Raw genomic sequence first — 19374 nt, forward strand, 5'->3', positions numbered from 1 at the left:
ATTTTGCTGAATTGTAAACTGTTAACCTTTGACTAGTGACTGACCTTTGGTCACCCTCATTATGAGGCAAGGCAGCTATGTGGTAAAAGATGAACAATGACCCAAAAAGCAGAACAATAATCCAAAGATAGGATAAGACCAGGACCATAACAAGATAGCTAGACGAGTGTAGTCAGAAAAACTGGCCACCTTGAAAAAACAACCTTGCAAAGGGTCTTGCAGTTAAATGAGTAATGTTAAAACAAGCTGACCTCAAATTATTTGAAAAACAATTTTGTTAATCCAAAAGGGTCTTATGAATGTTGTTCCATATAAGGTAAGGGGTTCCTGCCATGGGGACATAAAAACCCAACGTCTTTTGCGCTCAGGACAGAGGAATCAGCGAAGGCTACCCAACTGTTGAAGAACACTTAACTGTCTGAAGATGATAACGCAGTTAAAAGAACACCTGACTATCAGAAGACTACCTCACTGTCAGAAAACTTGGAATGACCACGTCGCCAACTTAATTACGACCTCTGCTCAGAGATCAAACGGGGTAATATTGTTTTGATATTTGTTGTCCAATATTTGATACCTTTACACGTTTGATCTGATTATTAATAAATGAGACATTGATTACCATTTGGCATCACGTCCCATTCTGTTACATAGTCTAATATTTATACCACTGCCTGGGAACTAAGTTTTTTTTCCATATTCATAATTGGGTGTTTTAACAAAAGAGATAACAAAGCTTCTTCAATGTAACTTTAGAATGGAGAAGATACAAAAGTTTCATCTAAGGTTATGAGATAGTGAGGCTAAGGATAGAGCCATCAAAAATAGGAGTTAGCAGCTGTTGGTAAGACTTGCACAAGACATGAAAAAAAGTGTCATTGAAATATTGGGAGAAATAAATCATCTAATTGAAAGTCAAAGAGAAGATCAAGAAGTAGTGACTAAGCCATTAGAGAATTAGTAGAATAGTATGAGAATTAGAAGCTGTGAGCACAGAGGGTATTTGATTTGAAGAAAGTGGATTAATGTAGAATGGAATAATCAGCAAAAAGTGGATAGGATTGGATAATGAGTGGAGGAGATCAATATGAAGGAGGAATGGACTGTCTGAACTCTGAGGAACCCCTTTGCCCCCTCTCCCATGTTCCCCAATCTCAATCTTCCCTCTCCCACCTCCTTCATCCCTCTCCCTCCCATACCTCTTCCCCCATCTCTCCCTCCTCCCCCGCTATAACTGGCAATAGTACTTCTGTATCAAAAAAGAACTGACAGCAATTCCCATTCTTAACCAAAGTTAGGCCCACCCTTAATTACTGGAAATGCACATAAATGAGGACGGCATTTGGCTCAGCACATGATGAATTACCACTTGGATGGCTAGAAACCATATCCCAGCAAAGAATCAATGCCACCAGGTGAGGAAGGGAGAAAATAGGTAAGAGAAGGAAAAAGTGGTATAGTACTGATTTTTTTTTCTCTTAGGATATGGGCATTTCTGGCAAAGCTGCATTTATTGCCCATCCGTAGTTGCTCTGAAAAAGTGGTGGGCTATTTTTAGCAATTACTTTTACTGACTTACTAGGCCACTTTGGAGGGCATTAAGAATCAACCACTGAGTGGACAGGAGTCACGTATAGGCCAGATCTGAAGAATACTAGTGAACTAGTTGGGTTTTCACAACAATCCAGCAGCTTACATGGTCATTTTTTCTGGTGCCAATCCAGATTTTTTGTATTCAATTTCACTACTTGCTCTGCTGGAATTTGAACTCGTGACCTTTGATTTGCTAGTTCAGTATCATAACCACTGGACTACCGAACCCATTAAACTTGTATGGATGTGACAGGAAGACTACAAAGGCAAATGAGATACTGTCATATTTCAGAAAAATGCCTTTCACATCCTCAAGATGCTACCAAATGCTTCACCGCCAATGAATAACTTTTGAAGTGTAGTCATTTGTTTTATAAGCAAACATGGCAGTCACTTTGTGCACAGCATGGTCCCACATCAGCAAATTAGATAAATGACCAGTGAATTCATTTTTTGCACTGTTGATTGAAGGATGCAGATTGACCTGGACATTGGAAGAACTCCCTCATCAAACAGTCTACCCAAACAGTCAAATGGAACCTATGTTTAACATCTCTTTCAAAAGACAGCACCTTCGACAATACATCACTCAAGGTACTGGTACCAGTACCAAAAGCTTCAGCCCCAAACTACTCTCATGGGTAAATATAGCCTATGAGGGAATTACAAATACATAATTTTATTCAGTGTGTTTCCAAAAACATCTCAGCTACAGAGTTTGTGGTTTGCTTCTCATAGATTTGAACAAAGAACACTACAATTGAAAATGTTTACAGAACAAACTTCGTAAATACACGGTACTAATAATGTTCAGTGCATCTGTGATCACATCAGAAGTGTTACATGTACTCACTGGGAGACGCAGCAGCATTTTAGGAGAAGCTACAATAAGGGGTTTCCGAAAGTTTCTAATCATCTGCCGGCGCAGTAAGTGGAAGTACTGTGCTGGGGTAGTCGGATGTACAACGAACATATTTACATTATCTCCATCAACACCTTCTTCCTTGCTGTCGCACATCTGTTAGAAAAAAGAAAGTTATATACAAAAAGTTACGTTGTGATAGTTCTCCACGATGCTGCTCTTTGGAAGCTGTGCATCCACCTACAGTTTTAAAAAAAATTGCCTGTCTGCTAAAAGAAAAAGAAAGAACTTGGCCTTATAAAAAGGACCTCAAGGCGTCCCAAAGCGCATTACAGCCAATGAAGTACTTTTGAAGTGTCATCACTGTTGCAATGTAGGAAATGTGGCAGCCAACTTGTGCGTTCAATTTTGAGCACCGCACCTCAGGAAGAATATATTGGCCTTGGAGGGGGTGCGATGCAGATTCACCAGAATGATACCAGGGCTTAGAGGGTTAAATTACGTGGAGAGGTTGCATAAACTTGGCTTGTATTCCATTGAGTATAGAAGATTGAGGGGTGATCTGATGTTAAAAGCCTGTGGCTGCAAGGGCAATTGGAGTTATCAAGACTGTGATAGATTTTTGTCAGGTAAGGGTAACAACAGATATGGAGCAAAGGTGGGTAAATGGAACTGAGGTGCAGATCAGCCATGATCTAACTGAATGGCCGAGCAGGCTCGAGGGGCTGAATGGCCTATTCCTGTTCCTATTATGAACCAACTATATTTTCCCTTCTTTAAAATCAATTAATTATGGGAGCCTCTATTCTATTAGGCTGGTAGTCAGGTATTTTGGTCAGTTGGGTGCCAGACTTGGAGTTAAATCTTAGCAAGGTTCACAGCTTTTCATCCTTCAAAGTTGGATAAAATAAGTACCATGCCTTAGGATGTGAATAGGAAACAGACTGCCAGAGACTATAACCAGTGATTCCTACACTGTTGGGATATCTCTTGGCTGTTCAGCAGTTGACAGTTCATGCCTAATGGAGACCAATCCATGGATAATCTCCCACTGTGCTTGGATAACACGTCTAATGAAAAATGTGTGCTTGGTTTGTGTATTGATCCAGGTTCTATTTTAATACTGGATTTAAAGAGTAGTTAGGATACATTACGGCGCAGGTGAAAGGATGACTTACCTGCAGGAAACGTTCTAAATGACAGGATGAGTGTTCAGGGCCTGCACCATCGTATCCATGGGGTAAGAGGATAACCATCCCACTTTGCAACAGCCACTTTGCCTCACCTACCAAAAACATAGCATTTAATAGGGACACAAAGTCAGACTCTTTCAATAGATTTTCAACCAAGACTAATAATTACCACTCTCCCAAGCATATTCTTGGAAGTTGCATACACGGACTGATTTTCACATTCACCCCATTAAACTAGTCAACTCAACAGATAGGGAAACTATCAATAAGTAGCATCTTAAAAAAAAAGTTCGTAATTTTCTTCTGATCTGGATAACTTGGCCCTTTCCCCCAGGGAGCAGCCAGGAATTTACAAACCGTAATCTAAAGACAAACCTCCAATAGCAATTAGCCTCTAATAGTCTCAAAATCTCTCTATTTACAACAATTGGACTTTGTGGACATAAAAAGGGACAGGCTGGACTAAACACAGCTCCCCCCTCATAGCAAACAGCTTTCCTTGAGGCAGTCACCTATCAGGAAAGGACTATTAATATGTAAACGGCCTGCTTGATAGAATACGATTTAGTACATTATTACATGGTATTGGTATAACCCAATCATTATAAAAGCACATCCTCTGGCTTTGCCATAGGAGATATGCAAATATAACTTAAATTTAGTTGATTACCTGACAGTTTCCTCATAGACAACATTTTAAAAATTGTGATGCTCGCTTCCTACAGTTGTCCTTTCTGCTTATTTCCCACTCTAATTTCCTGTCTGTCTTCCATTTTCTCGCTCTTTCTTCCTCTCTGACTCTTACACATTTTTGCTCAGTCATCTCTGTATTTGTCTCCAATTGTTTCTTGATCTCTTTCCCCAGTTTCTGCACGACTCTCCTTCCTCCGCCTCCTCTCTCTTTTGTTCATCTCCCAATTTTTCAGTATACCTCCGACACATGTTCTAGTATTGATTTAGTCAATTAGGTCAAAGATGGGAACTGGGAGTGGACAGGGGGAGGCAGGCAGCAGGTTATCAAAGTCATCCAAGAACTATTGCAACACATGTGGACGAAAGAAAAACTCAGGGCTGAGACTAGGAAATGATCAACAGGCCATTCAAATCTATCCAGAACATGCCATGCATACACTGCTCTGCAGTGAAAATATCCTTACAATCTGACCAATTAATCTGGCAAGATACTTTGTTTTAAACCTCACCTCCAGAGATAAATGTGTCAAATATAATTTGAGCACCATTGAAAAAGTCCCCAAATTGAGCTTCCCATATTGGAAGTAGCTTCGGGCTTTCAATACTCATACCATACTCAAAACCCAACACTGCCTCTTCAGACAATGGACTGTTGCATACCTGATACAAAGAAGATAGGGCAAGTTATTTCTTTTTGTACATATTATTACTACCTTTATATTTTCAACATTTTTTTTTAAAAAGGAGTTGATGTTAAAATTTTAGTAGGACAACATGCATTTTCTTCACTAATATGATTAATGTTAAGCTGTGGAGGTGATTTCTTGCAGAGAATGGGGTACAAAAAGAATGGATACAGCACTGGTCACTTCTCCAGTGCCGACCAGTTATTTAAGATCAGCACAGGTGTAAGAAGCCTTTCTTTCAGGGAACAAAATAAAGCATTTTTTTCTCCACTTGTTAGTTAGAGTACCCTCCCCTTCCCCTCTCCATATTGTACTTTTTGCCAACAATTTTAAACCACTGCCTGCAATACACTTACTACCTCAGCACGTTGTTTAAAATCACAGTTTAATAAAGTGGCAACAATTCTTAATTTCTTTTGAAACAAAAAAAGTTAATATAAAATACTACAGTAGTTACCATAAAAGTTATGTTGGCGGGGAGGGAGGGGAGAGTTATTTTGTTCTTAAGATTGTTGTCTGAAATGTAACTTTTTTTCACCAATTTGCACTTCAGATGCGTATATGTTTACTATCAAGTTTCATACGGTGGGTCCTTAGTAAGTCAAAGCACTCTGACCAAGTGCAGAAATAAGTTGCATCTCTTTTGGTGAACACAAGAAAATTAAATTGGTCACAGTTTATTAACTTAAATGTGAAACATTAGTCATTATAGTAGCTTCAGGGAATGGGGAAACAATATTTAATAGGCAGAATCCTTCTACCTCTCTGTGGTTTCCATCATTTTTAAGTAAATGGCTGGAATTCTTTAGAGCAGCTTATTGAAGTAAAATACATTAATCTACAATATATCTACTGGGTCAGTCACAAACAAGAAAGCTTAAAAATTGTCTATTTTGCAGAAATATCTGGATTTTTACCTCAAAAAATCCTTTTTGTTCTGGACTCATATGGTTGAGTGGGATGTAAATGTCACTTGTTTCCTGGCAAACGACCATTGCATGCCGTTGACTGAAAGTACCACGACCAACATCCTGACCGCTTATGCGCACGTTAAAATCTTTGCAAAAAAAAGTGTTTTTAATCAAATATTTCCAATTTACACATTCTACAGTTCGTGAAAGTACTTTAGAGCAGTAACTTGGTATATAAAAAAAAATTAAATTAAACAAATCACCATTTAAAAATTACAAGCCCAGGTGTCAATAACACTTTAAAACTTTTTAATTTTTCCCAATTCTCTCCCCAGATCTGTGGAATTCACTGACTCTTGCTGGATTATGGTTCCAAGGGTATCAGCAGCCCTTCAATACCTCGCAGAAGAGGCAGTTGTTCTGTGCGAACCTAGTAACAGTGTCAGCAGAACGTGGATGAGATCACAACCGATCCTGATACTATTTGCACCTGACATCCAAACACATATGTTTTTCCAGCAGTTGTTACTGGACAGCAATCAGGATCAGGAACCCTGGCTGATTTGTTTTCCTCTCCATAGTTCAACAACAGAGGCCAATTGCAGTGCCTTAACTCCTACCCTAGGCTGAGGTAAGTTAACAGTGCAAGATTTTTTTAAAATAAACGTGATCAAATTTGTTATCTACACCCAGGCTTGCTCTGCTGATTGCTTGAATACTAGTATTCAAGCACCATCAACATATTATTCCATAAGGACCCCTTCAAATTGCTACCATCCACTTTTGCCTTTTGTGTAGTGGAATTGAAAGGTCTTTTGATCCAGAACTGGTAACCGAGTGAGCCTAATGCACTTAATGTAGCCTAGCACAAGTTTATTCACCATCATGATGTATTTATTATAACTGATCATTCAGTCTCCTTCAAAATTATTACCTTGACAAAGCAAAGTTCCAATAGCCAGTGCTTCTGCTGTAGACCAGTCCAACTTTGTGCCTTCTTCCAGTTTCTGCAATCTAGCCTAAACAGATATTAAGAGGAATAAAGAACAGCGGACTACATTTATTTACACATTATTCCCCAACCTCAGGGTGTGCATCCTGCAGCTCAGGTAATTAAGCCACTACTGTGAGATGCTTTGCAGAGAAAGCAACTTGGAAAAATCCTAAAATGGATACTTTCATTGGGGTCATTTCTTTCTGAAGTGGGTTTTGCCTTGGCTCAGTGGTAGCCAAATGAACATGGGTTCAGGTCCTACTCAAGAGACTTCAGCACATAATTTAGGCTGACACTTCAATGTAATAGTGAGGGAGTGCTGCACTGTTGAAGGTGCCGTCTTTCAAATGAGATGTTAAATTGAGGTCCCATCTGCCCTCCCAGATGGGACCTCAAAGAAAAGCAGGGGAGAGCTCCTGCTAACCTGTCCAAAATGTCTCTGTCAATCAACATCACTAAAAACAGGTTATCTGGTAATTTATCTCCCTGCTAAGCACAGATTGGCTGCCATGTTTCCCTACATTATAACAGTGACTACACTTTAAAAGTACTTCCGTGACTGTGTATCACTTTGGGATGTCCTGAGGTTGTGAAAGGCACTAATTAAATGTAAGTTTGATGTTTCTTTGACCTGACAATGCTGCTCAGCAGCAATTTAAATGGGACCATCCTACTGAACTAGTGAGATATTTAATTTCTAATTACAATAACACATTGATACAATTTGAAAAATTTCAATCCTTAAAATTTCAATCCTTAAAATAAAACATCGACAAAGTGAGTGATCATGATTTTATGAGCAGAAACAGGATGAAGTTAATAAATCCAAAATTCTGTTCTCTAAGTCCAAGTCAGTGCTCAGCTGCAGTAAAAAGACAAATGAGGTACCAGATTATATAGCAGAGAGATAAAGTATAAATTAAAGGAGATTGTATTGTTGTTCAAGGCACTGGACAACCCCCACCTGGATAACTGTGCGTGGTCCTGGTCAAGGAATCACAGGAAGGATGTTATTGCTGTTCAGAGACAACATAGATGAGCGAAGATTTGGGATATCAGCCATTTAAGTTATGAGGAAAAGTTAAAGAAGTTCCAATTATTTTCTTTGGGAAAATGGGTGACTTTGACCAAATTGAAATTTTCATGTTATAAAGGGAACTGCCAAAACTGATCCAGTCAAATTGTTTACTAAGGTAAAGAGTTCAAATATCAGGGGACAAAAGTTACAAATTAGGGAATCTAGGGAGAGAAAAAAAAAGTGAAATCGGATGGAACATTTTCATCCTAAAAAGGGGGGGGGGGGGGGGGAAACTGAACTATTCCAGAAATATTGCAATGCTGAACTTAAATGACATTGCTGTCAATTAAGGGTGCAGAATCTTATAGATATTTTCTGGTTCCTATTGATAATAAGTATGTACAGCAATACTGGGAGAAGGATCACACAACTTTCATAACAGGTGCTCCCAACAATTCAATGTCAGACCTGAACCAAAAATCATCTGAAACCCAATGTAATAAGATAAATGTACAGTAATTAGTATAAATAGCCTAAGACAAATGAATTTTATACCAACCAAAAGGAAATACATTCTATAAAAAAGAATAAGGGCTACATTGTACACAGCACTGTATTTGACAAGGTGCCTTAATTGGTCATCCATCAGTTTAGAATTAATGCACGCTTTAACAATTGAAGTGTAATTTCCCCCCCCCCCCCCACTTCTAAAACCTACTTGTACATGAGTCTTCATCAAGTGACTGTGCATGGTTATTTCCTCAGGAACCTCCACAGACTTGCCTCCCACATACTTGAGTAGGTCGATGGGTATTCCAGTCTCCCATGTGCTGATCCTGGCTGAAGGCTCCACCAAGCCACTCCAGTGGGCCTGGAGGTTTGGAGCAAATGGGCAAAATGAAGTCATGTTTGTCAGGTGGCCATTTAGTTTAGAATAATAAGAGGTTTTAATGTTGGAAACTTCCTGCTCAGTCAAGAAACCATCTGCTACTAATTGCTCAGAGTACAAGTCAGGAATACTTTTACGGGATCTGTGGAAACCAAAAAGAAAAATAAAGTAGCACAACATGGAACATTCTGAAAAAAATAGTGCAGCTTCGAACTAGAAGTCACAATGGTGCAGTCGATTTTTCAATGTGTTGTGCCACACGATGGCAGAATGCAGATTTGTGCCCAAGAAGCCGCATGTGGAGTATTCCCGATATTAGCCATGCAATGGTGGGAGCATGAATGGAGAGCAGACGCTTGCCTCCCAGAAGGGAATGGAATGGAATGGGGAAGGCAGAAAGAGACACACACTTGCCTGCTTTTATTTGTTTCCTATTAGTGTATCACAGAACAGCACTGCCTTGCCTTTGGATTCTCTGGGCTTAGGTGAGGGGAGTATCTCTTTATGGGGAGACGGTGTGTGTATTCCAGACCAGGCAAATAAAACTCTACTTGTGTGTATTTCTCAGTAATTTCATTTGGAGACTTGGTGATGGATTTCTGCATGTATCAGGCAAGTGTCAACCAAAAATAGCACTGATAAAGGTCCAGCACCTTTCCACTTCCCCAATCCACCATGGAATTAGAAGTAGTACAAGTTGAAATCCTATCTGTTCTGTCAGGTGGGAGGGGGGTGGGGGAGTGCAGAAAACATTTTGCTGCATGGTTGTCACTGATTTAGGAGCTATTTTGATCAACTAAATAAAAAGCCTCTTAACTTGTCAGACTGCCAAAAACAGGAGCCAGAAACAGTCAAAAAAGCTTTAAAAATGCAAATCATGGTAAGGCAAGCATTTTAGCAGGAAGGAGTGGGTTGGGATGAAAGTAAACGGAGTGAGAAATGGAAGCCAGCCTCGAGGCAGGAGCTGATGCCATAAGCAGGAGGAAAGGCATGAGAACTCCATTAATGATGGAACTTGAAGGGCTGCGAGTGGGGCTATTAGTTTGAGTTGGGCAATGGGAATGTGGAGGTACCATAGTGCCACTGCGTGCTGAAGACTCAATTATTTCTTGTCACACAGAGTGCAGGTCAGTGATTAGATTAATAGTGAAAAACCTTTTAGAGCACCACCAACTGGTGTTACAGGCAAGTATCACCCCTTTGTGGACATGCTAACATGAGAATGTTTACATAGGCTTATTGAATGGAATGCATGACCCACGTATTGATTTTAATATTTAAAACAAACAACTAGAAGTGACCAAAAGCATAAAGTGCAGGAAATGAAAACAGGTCAATCTTGCTACTTTTGGTGAAAGGTCCCATTCAAAATATTAACCTTTCTCTTTCAATTGTGAATTGACCAGATGTGTTTTTCCAATATTTTCTATTTTTACTTCAGCTTCTGCAGCTTTTATTTCTGATATGTGGAGATAGATACAATGCCTACTGATACTTTATTGATAAGGATTTGTGAGGAGCTCATCAATAAATATGTGTTTAAAAGAATTATTTGACTCCATTCTTTACTGTACCTGATGATTTTGTACATAGTAGGGTTTGTGAAGGTTGGCTCATCCAGCTCGTTGTGGCCCCACTGCCTGTAGCAGAGCAGGTCTATGATTATGTCTTTGCGGAAACGCCGCTGATACTCAACAGCCAGTCTTGTGGCTCGAATCACTTCTTCTGCATCATCTCCATTCACATGAACAACTGCACAATGAACCATCTTACCTGGAAGTATCAAAAATAAGCATGTTATTTTCAAACTACACATAGTTGAAAGAATAGAAGCACAGTCCAGCTATAGTGTGACCCTCATTTCAAACCAGCTTATGGTCATCAAATGAACTCTCCTCTCCGTCACTATAAGGATTCCAAATTAAATTTTTCCTCAGCACAAAGCTGCCTTTATTTTATCAATTTCACTGAGAGGAACCACAAGGATGGCTGGTTTGGAACATAGAATTGCTACACTGATGCATAACGGATGCTCTAAGTTTGGAGTTAAGGTAAATTGTTAGATCCAAGTGCATTTGACAAGACCACCAAATGCTGAACTTCAATTATGGCCACGGTGGTCAGTTTCACATTGGCACAGTATTTCTATCAACTTCAAGAAATCAGCTTGAGGTAAGATAAATTTCTTTTGTACAAGCAGAGCAAGTTTTCCCAAAACTTAAAGTAAAAATAATTGTGAATCACCAGAAAAGTTCAGTCTTTCCTGTTGTAGAAGTTGTATAACTGCATATGGATCAGCAATATGCCAACTCTTAAAGCATTAGTCTCTTTATCAGTTTGGTCTCCAGGTTAAAGTTAACATCTTAATTCTTTCATTGGTTATTAGTAATCACTGTGTATAAATGAATTTACCAACATCACTGTTGTACAGTGAGGATTTGGCTCTCTCAGCAGGAGTGGTGTAGCCCAACTGATTATTGACGATCAGGTGAATACTTCCGCCAACTCTGTAGTGGGGGAGATTAGACAGAGTGAAGGTTTCAGCGACAACACCTTGTCCTGGGAAAGAAGCATCGCCATGTACCTGCAATTGGCAGGGCGAGGGTGAGGTGGTGGGGGGGGGGGGGGGGGGGCAGGGGGAGGGGGAAAAGAGAGAAAGACCATCATTTTCAAATAGTTACATTTACCCAAATAATAGATGTTATGTATTTAGCTTTGAAGCAACAATGTTTCAGAACTTTTTTAAAAAATACACTATCTGAAAAATTTAAAATATTTCTGAATGATTCTGAACTGGTATGCATAACATTTTTGAGGTTGTGTCAGAGAATATCTGAACAGTATGTAAATGTTCAACATCAAGTTTTAAGAGGGGGCAAGGGACTGCTTCACAATTTTTTGGAAAGGACATTGAAAAGAGGTCCTGTGTGCCTGTTCAGGTGGGCTTTAAAGATTCCATGGCACTATTCAAAGAAGAGCAGCGAGTTCTCCCAGTGTCCTGGCCAACATTTCCCTGCAAACCAGTATCACTAATAAAACTGATTAATTGGTCATGCATCTCATTATCTGTGGAGCTTTGCTGCTGGAGAATAACTACTACGTTTGCCTACATAGTCACTACACTTCAAAAGTAATTAAAGGTTTGAAGTGTTTGGAGGCATTTATGTAATAAGCTGTTATACAAATCAAGGAGTTTTTTTTTTATAATGAGACCATAAGAGATAGGAGCAGGAGTAGGCCATTCGGCCCCTTGAGCCTGCTCCACCATTTAATGAGATCATGGCTGATCTGATTTTTACCACAACTCCACTTCCCCGCCCTTTCCCCATATCCTTTGACTTTCTTGCTGATCAAAATTTTGTCTAACTCAGCCTTGAATATATTCAATGACTCAGCCTCCACAGCTTTTTGGGGTAGAGAATTCCAAAGATTCACAACCCTCTGGGAGAAGAAATTCCTTCTCATTTCCATCTTAAACGGGCGACCCCTTATTCTGAGACTATGCCCCCTAGTTTTAGATTCCTCCATGAGGGGTAACATCCTCTCAGCATCTACCCTATCAAGTCCCTCAGAACCTTGTATGTTTCAATAAGATCTCCTCATTCTTCTAAACTCCAATGAGTATAGACAACCTTTCCATACCCAGAATCAACCTAGTGAACCTTCTTTGAACTGCCTCCAATGAAAGTATGTCCTTCCTTAAATAAGAGCACCGGAACTGGATGCAGTACTCCAGGTGTGGTCTCACCAGCACCCTGTACAGTTGTAGCATGACTTCCCTGCTTTTATACTTCATCCCCCTAGAAATAAAGGCCAATATTCCGTTTGCCTTCGGATTACCTGCTGCACCTTTATGTTGACATTTTGTATTTCATGTACGAGAACACCCAGATCCCTCTGTACCGCAGCATTTTGTAGTATTTCTCCATTCAAATAACATTTTGCTTTTTTATTTTTCCTCCCAAAGTGGATGCCTTCACATTTTCCCACATTATATTCCACCAAATTTTTGCCCATTCGCTTAACCTGTCAATATCCTTTTGCAGACACTTTGTGTCCTCATCGCAATTTGCTTTTCCACCTATGTTTGTGTCATCAGCAAATTTGGCCACACTCTGTTCCTTCATCCAAGTCATTGATATATATTGTAAATAGTTGAGGCCCCGGCACTGATCCCTGCGGCACCCCACTAGTTACAGATTGCCATTTTGAAAATGACCCTTTTATCCCGACTTTTTGTTTTCTGTTAGTTAGCTAATCCTCTATCCATGCCAGTATATTACCCCCAATACCATGTGCTCTTATCTTGTGCAGTAATCTTTTATGTGGCACCTTATCAAATGCCTTTTGGAAATCCAAATATCCAAATATAATTTTTCATTTAAAAATTAGCTTCTAAGAACAATGCACCTTCCTTCTGTCCAGGACATTTCAGTGATTGTGTCTTAAATATTAAATCAATGAAGTCAGTTTTCCAGCTTTTAAAATTAAAATAAATCAACAGCATTGATTACATTTCCTGGGAGTTTATTCCACACAGATGTGTGTATATAACACGCATATGTTCCTGACCTGTAGACAAATGACTTTGTCTCCTGGCTGTGCAGAGCCACTTGGTGAATAATCCCCATCTTGCCGAGACTGCTGCCTGCCACGAGTTTTACCGACAGTAACCGGGTTGATTGCCTCCAGATGGGAAGGGTTGGGCAGCATGGTGACATGCAGTGGCTGGTCAAAACCAAAGTCCAGGTCCAGAGAGGAGGTAAGATGAGACAGGACGTCTCCAATGGCTGGGGAGTTTTCCGGAAACTCACTTAATCCACGCATTTTCCGAAACATCAACTGGAAACAAATTCATAAAAGATCTTTCAGCACCTAAAATAATAGAGCCAACTGAAACCCATCCAAATTTAATGTAGTACTACATTTCGAGGCATGGAGTTTAGAATGCAAAACAGGGAAGCTTAGATCATAAATACAATAGTAAACATCACATTAGTAGCCTCTCAAGCAGCAATAAATGAAAGCAATGTTGTAATAACCAAATGCAGCCAGAGGCAACAGTGACAAGAGCTATTATATCAAACTGGCCTTAGTGCAGGGGTGTCCAAAATGGCTCTTGGGTCACATGCAACTCTCAAGCCCTGGCAATGCAGCCCTTGAAGCCCAGGGAACTCAAACCTATTCGTGCTTATTCACTGATTTCTCCTGTTAGAATTTAATGTGCCCAGAGGTTTGAGAGAGCTGCTTTGAGCACTGTTGCTTCATTCGTGGATAAATCCTAAATCAGAACACCAAGGTTTGTTAGTGTCAGCAACTTAAGACATATGCAAATTAATTTAAACATGGCCCCCTCAAGTCTCCATTGTACACGCACGCTTAGTGGATGCTTTATCCGTTTTAGCCTGCACTCTCGAAGGCACTGTACTCAAGTCAATATCTGAACTACAGCCACGCAACTCATCTAGTTTGAGAACCAAGTCGAAGTCAAACAAGTTACTGTGATTTTTTTATTAAAAAGCGATTCCAGCAGAATTAAAGGAAATTTCAGGTTAATGGCTAAAGATGCACTCTGCTATTTTAAAACATAATCTGAGCATATCTCAATTACAGCCTTGTAGCTCATTCCACACACACACACACGATTCCTTTAACAAAGTGAAATTAAATCAATAATCACTGCAATTGCACGAGGCTTGAGAAAGCACTGATATACCAAAGGATTCACAATTATTGATTATAACCAAATGGAACATTATTCACTAATAACAATAAAATTGAAATATTTGATGCCATAATTAACATGAATCTAGTTGTCCAAAAGCTTGCAGCCTTGCTGACTATCACAATACATGCAACTCTTAAACCAGAAATACTATGGCAGAGAAACCTGTCTGTGACAGTGTGTTCTGGAACTTAATGCTTTAGCTACTGTTGCAGGTCTCTTATATTAACCAAAAAAAAAGTTTAAAAAACTCATTTTCTCTAGGTGTTTTTTTTGAAAGATAGTATGCTTAATTCTATATGTTCTGTATCAGAAATCAGCAGAGGGTTGATTTTGACAATGTTACTGGATAGAAAAGTTGCATGTATTCTGAAACCACCAAGGCTACACAGTATTCAGTGGATTAAATGTATCAACAAAACCCCTCCCATGACTCAGCAAGCTTTTCCACCAAGTACAAACCAGGAAGGTCACAGGTTTGATTGCTAGTCTATGCCGAGCTATCTGATCTTAGTCGGGCAGCATTAGTCTTGCTATGATTGGCCTCAGTGCCCTAAGGTTAAGGTTAGGGTAAGGAAATTCAACTGGGATTCTTGCTCCAGGTCGTATACAATATCACCTGCTGGAAGTGAAAATGCATACTGGGTAAAGACAGGATCATGCTTGGCTCTGATACCCCTCACAGTCAAATAGTCTGCCAACATTCACCATCCAGGTTCGCACATGGCTAACAACTGCTTGGGTGAGGTACCAGAAGGTGACCATCACCTGTAGATTTGTACCCCAGCAAGGAGCCAATGCCTTCAAGAGAAGGAGAGAGAAAGTTGGAAAAAGAGAAATAAAAAAAGCACAGGTATTGTTAAAGCATCTCACAACCAGAATTCAGAACCACTCAAAATAAGCATATTGTAACATAGGAAGACTATGGTAAGCTGACTGAACATTCTAATTTTGCCTCATGGTGCCATACAAAAGTAAAAGGGTGTGAACAAGGATACTTACATCTGAAAACACTAGTGCCAAATAGTCCATGTGTACTTGTTTAATACTTCTTTAACAGCTTGTAGTCACCCTGCACATACTTTAGTCATGTTTTAGTTTGCTTTTACAGATCACAAATCTGAGCATTTTACTCAACCCTATTTCATGCATTTCAATTATATATTTAGGGCTTTTTCAATTATCATCTAACCTCAGGTGGAAATTGCAAGAGTCCAGTCAGCAGGTTCAATCGCCCTCGATGAGGCATTCCCAGCACCACATCAGTCACACCATTGAATGCTGCCATTCGGAACAATTCATGGAAGAATCCCATTATACTTTCTGCTCCCTCACCGCCATAACGTTTCACAGTGGCAAATTTAGTGGCCAGGAAGTGGTCAAATTCCTGGTGAATAAACACAAGTCATTACCTATTTACTGTAATTACATGTCCTCCACATAAGGATTCATTAATCAAAACATTATTGAACACATCCAAGGAACAATATCAGAACCAATTGCAGAGTTGTTAGCAAGAGGGTGACAGTGTAAATTGTTTTTAATGAAGCTGCAAAGGAAGCTTCTCCATTGGAGCAAACATTTATTCTGTCCACTAGGACGATTCCTTTTACAGATTATGTATAATTTGTATAGTCATGGACTCAAGCCAACTAACATCTGAGTGAATGATCACATGGAAAACTTCTGAAGAGAAGCTATGTGAAATTTTTCTCGCTCCTAAAAGGTAATAAATTTTAAAACTCCAATATATCTGTGTAACATATTGAACTCTGACTGGTCACAGATGGTATTTCCATGGTCCCAACATTATGCTCCAGAAGATATTTGATCATCTATGTCTATATGGCTTTTGATGGGTCTATACCACACATCTATCACTATGTGTTCAAGCAAGCGTGTGGAATATCTACTAATCTCTAATCTAACTCCAGGTTTAGCAATTTTATACTTATGCCCTTTAGTCCTTGGTCACAGCCTGAAAACAATCAGTTGAGACTTGAATGGTACAGTGAGTTAGCACACTGTCCTTTCACATTAGGAACTGGGTTCAGTCTGCTAGGATGAGACACCTCTTTGTCCACCCTAAGTATCCCATCTGAAATAAGTGTGGGCAGTCTCAAGTTGGTTTCAAGTGAACCCTATGCATAAATTAGCCGCAATTTGGCAATCTCACTCAGAGAAGCTGTAAGGGTGGCTGATGTAGAAGATGGAACGATTCACACTGGTGCAGTTTGGGTGCTCTTCTGATGTTGGGGTTAAGACAAATTGTTGGGGCAGATTCACTCTGCACCTTACCTAGAAGTGCTCGGTCTGGAGAGTAGAAAAAAAAAGTCCATTCCCCATCAATGACATATCCCCAATAATACTTTGATGAGCAATTTTTAAAAGGCAAAGGTGCAGTTTCAGGTGATCCAACATTGCGCATATTTACCCTCTAATTTGTTAATACTGAAAGACCTCTCACTGAATTTACAAAGGGGTGTAGAAAAAGGAATAAAAAGCAACAAGTTCAATAAATTTAGAAAGGAACAATCTACAACATTTATTTTAAAACAATTTTTTTTTTTTTTTTTTTTAAAAAGAGTTTTTTTTCCTGCCCTGTATCCCAGCTGAGGCAACCAACCCATTTCCACTTTTGACAAAGGGTATCTAGCTGAAACATTAATCTGCTATTTCTCCTGAGGTGCTGACAGTCCTTCTGAGTATTCCAATATTTTCTAATTATATTCCACTTCTTGGCTTGTACCACCACTAACTATGGAGTAGGGTCGAGGAGGGGATGATGACAGTATTTAAGGGTGCATTCAAAAGCCAAACTGGGATTATTGTACCATGACAATTACCAATATATAACCTTGTCAATTAGGAATGCTAACAGTGTATTAATTTTACTTTCTTTCAAATCCTTTTTAATTGTACATTGACTTTGATTAAGGAATATAGGGGGGAAAGATATCCTCTTTCTGCAGTGAAATCACAAACATATAACATTTTTACAATTCTGCTGCAAACAGAACAAGAGGAAAGCTTCTCCCAAAGTTGTTATCCAAGACTATTTTCATTCCACTGCATTTCCACCAATCAATTTAAAGACTGTAAAATTTGAGAAAGAATTGAAGTATCTATTTTCAAATTATTTTTTGTGATAGCCCAGTGTAATGAACTAGAATGTATTTTACTAGTCCAAGTTCCTAACAAGAAATACCAGGCAGGTTGGGGGCATCAGAAGACTCAAATCAATCTGCCATATGACTTACATAATCACTTTATTCGGCAATCTATGTTTTATTTAACCATTTTAACTTCCACTCCCAATGGTAACTACTCCGCTTATCCCATCCTCCATTCAGTTAATCTTACCTGAGACTCCAGCATCAATTTTGCTAAATGTCTTTTCTCTTCTGGGGTTAAAGCTTCTTGCTTGACTTGTTCAAATCTTTGAGCAAACCATTCCCTCTCTGCCATGGTCTCCAGCTGGCTGATCTCAACAGATATGTGCCCACAGTAAGTCTGGTCCAGGTAGGCCAACACCTCTTCTAGGGTGACTTCCTCCTTCCCAAAGTTCAACATTCCTGGAAAATAATTTAATATAATCCTTCACTATTTATTTGGTGTCTTTCAAAAAAAAACACTTCTATCCTCACCCCTCCACTTTTGGATTATTCAGTTTCACATGGGAGCATTTTGCTAACATGGGGTGCTCCCATCTAAACATTTTTTAGAAATTTTCCATGAGATTATCCACAGCTGGAATTCAAAGTCAGATCATCTGAATGGGACCTTAATCCCATTGGTGAGAAGCAGTAATCACTCCATTACTAGGAAGTAGTGAGCAGGGTAACATTTCACACTCCACATTTTCTCTTTTTTATTGAAATTGTTTTGGTTACCACACATACCACAATATACAATGTACAAGCTGTAGTACACATGGTAATTGTGTTAGTGAGTGAGCTTTGCTTGGATTGTGAACAGCCCTGCTGAATTATTCCAGGAAGTGGCAGTTAATGGGTACTGCCATGCTTGCCCACTGCCAGTGCCTGGTAGGTTTTGATTGTACCACTGTCACATCTATTTTCTAACACAGAGCTCCTTTTAAAAGGTTAACTTATGTCACTCATTTAACCTTTGGAATAGCAGTTCACTTCCACCAAAAGGCCAAATATGGCTCCAAGCCTTTGCAGTTTCATCTCCACCAGTTGACTGGGTGTGAACTTCCCATTGCAAGACACACAGTGTCAACTGTGGCTCAGTAGTAGCACTCTCACCTCTGAGTCAGAAGGTTGTGGGTTCAAGTCCCACTCCAGAGACTTGAGCACACAATCTAGGTTGACACTTAAATGCAGTACTGAGGGAGCGTTGCACTATTGGAGGTGCCATGTTTCGGATAAAACATTAAACCGAAGCCCTGTCTGCCCTCTCAGGTGGGCTTAAAAGATCCCACGGCACGATAATTAAGTAATAGGGTGACTGAACACCTCGAGAATTTTCAGTTAATCAGAGAGAGCCAGCATGGATTTGTGAAAGGTAGGTCGTGCCTGACAAACCTGATTATATTCTTTGAAGAGGTGACTAAAGTAGTGGACAGGGGAATGTCAATGGATGTTACTTATATGGACTTCCAGAAGGCATTTGATAAAGTCCCACATAAGAGACTGTTAGCTAAGATAGAAGCCCATGGAATCGAGGGAAAAGTACAGACTTGGTTAGGAAGTTGGCTGAGCGAAAGGCGACAGAGAGTAGGGATAATGGGTAGGTACTCGCATTGGCAGGATGTGACCAGTGGAGTCCCGCAGGGATCTGTCTT

The 19374-nt window shown here is 39.6% G+C and overlaps 1 protein-coding gene across 1 annotated transcript in view; it reads right to left on the reverse strand.

Moving 5' to 3' along the window:
* dhtkd1 (dehydrogenase E1 and transketolase domain containing 1) overlaps positions 1-19374 on the reverse strand; it is a 43410-nt gene that overhangs the window by 14268 nt on the left and 9768 nt on the right. The window contains exons 3-13 of the mRNA XM_068005079.1: positions 17928-18139; positions 15757-15951; positions 13412-13681; positions 11252-11423; positions 10414-10612; positions 8669-8981; positions 6873-6957; positions 5945-6084; positions 4846-5001; positions 3634-3735; positions 2447-2611 (exon numbers count right to left, since the gene is read on the reverse strand). Coding sequence (XP_067861180.1) covers positions 2447-2611; positions 3634-3735; positions 4846-5001; positions 5945-6084; positions 6873-6957; positions 8669-8981; positions 10414-10612; positions 11252-11423; positions 13412-13681; positions 15757-15951; positions 17928-18139 — 2009 coding nt within the window. The remainder of the gene's footprint in view (positions 1-2446; positions 2612-3633; positions 3736-4845; positions 5002-5944; positions 6085-6872; positions 6958-8668; positions 8982-10413; positions 10613-11251; positions 11424-13411; positions 13682-15756; positions 15952-17927; positions 18140-19374) is intronic.

This window comes from Heptranchias perlo, chromosome 24 (assembly GCF_035084215.1).
Source record: "Heptranchias perlo isolate sHepPer1 chromosome 24, sHepPer1.hap1, whole genome shotgun sequence".
Classification (NCBI taxonomy): domain Eukaryota; kingdom Metazoa; phylum Chordata; class Chondrichthyes; order Hexanchiformes; family Hexanchidae; genus Heptranchias; species Heptranchias perlo.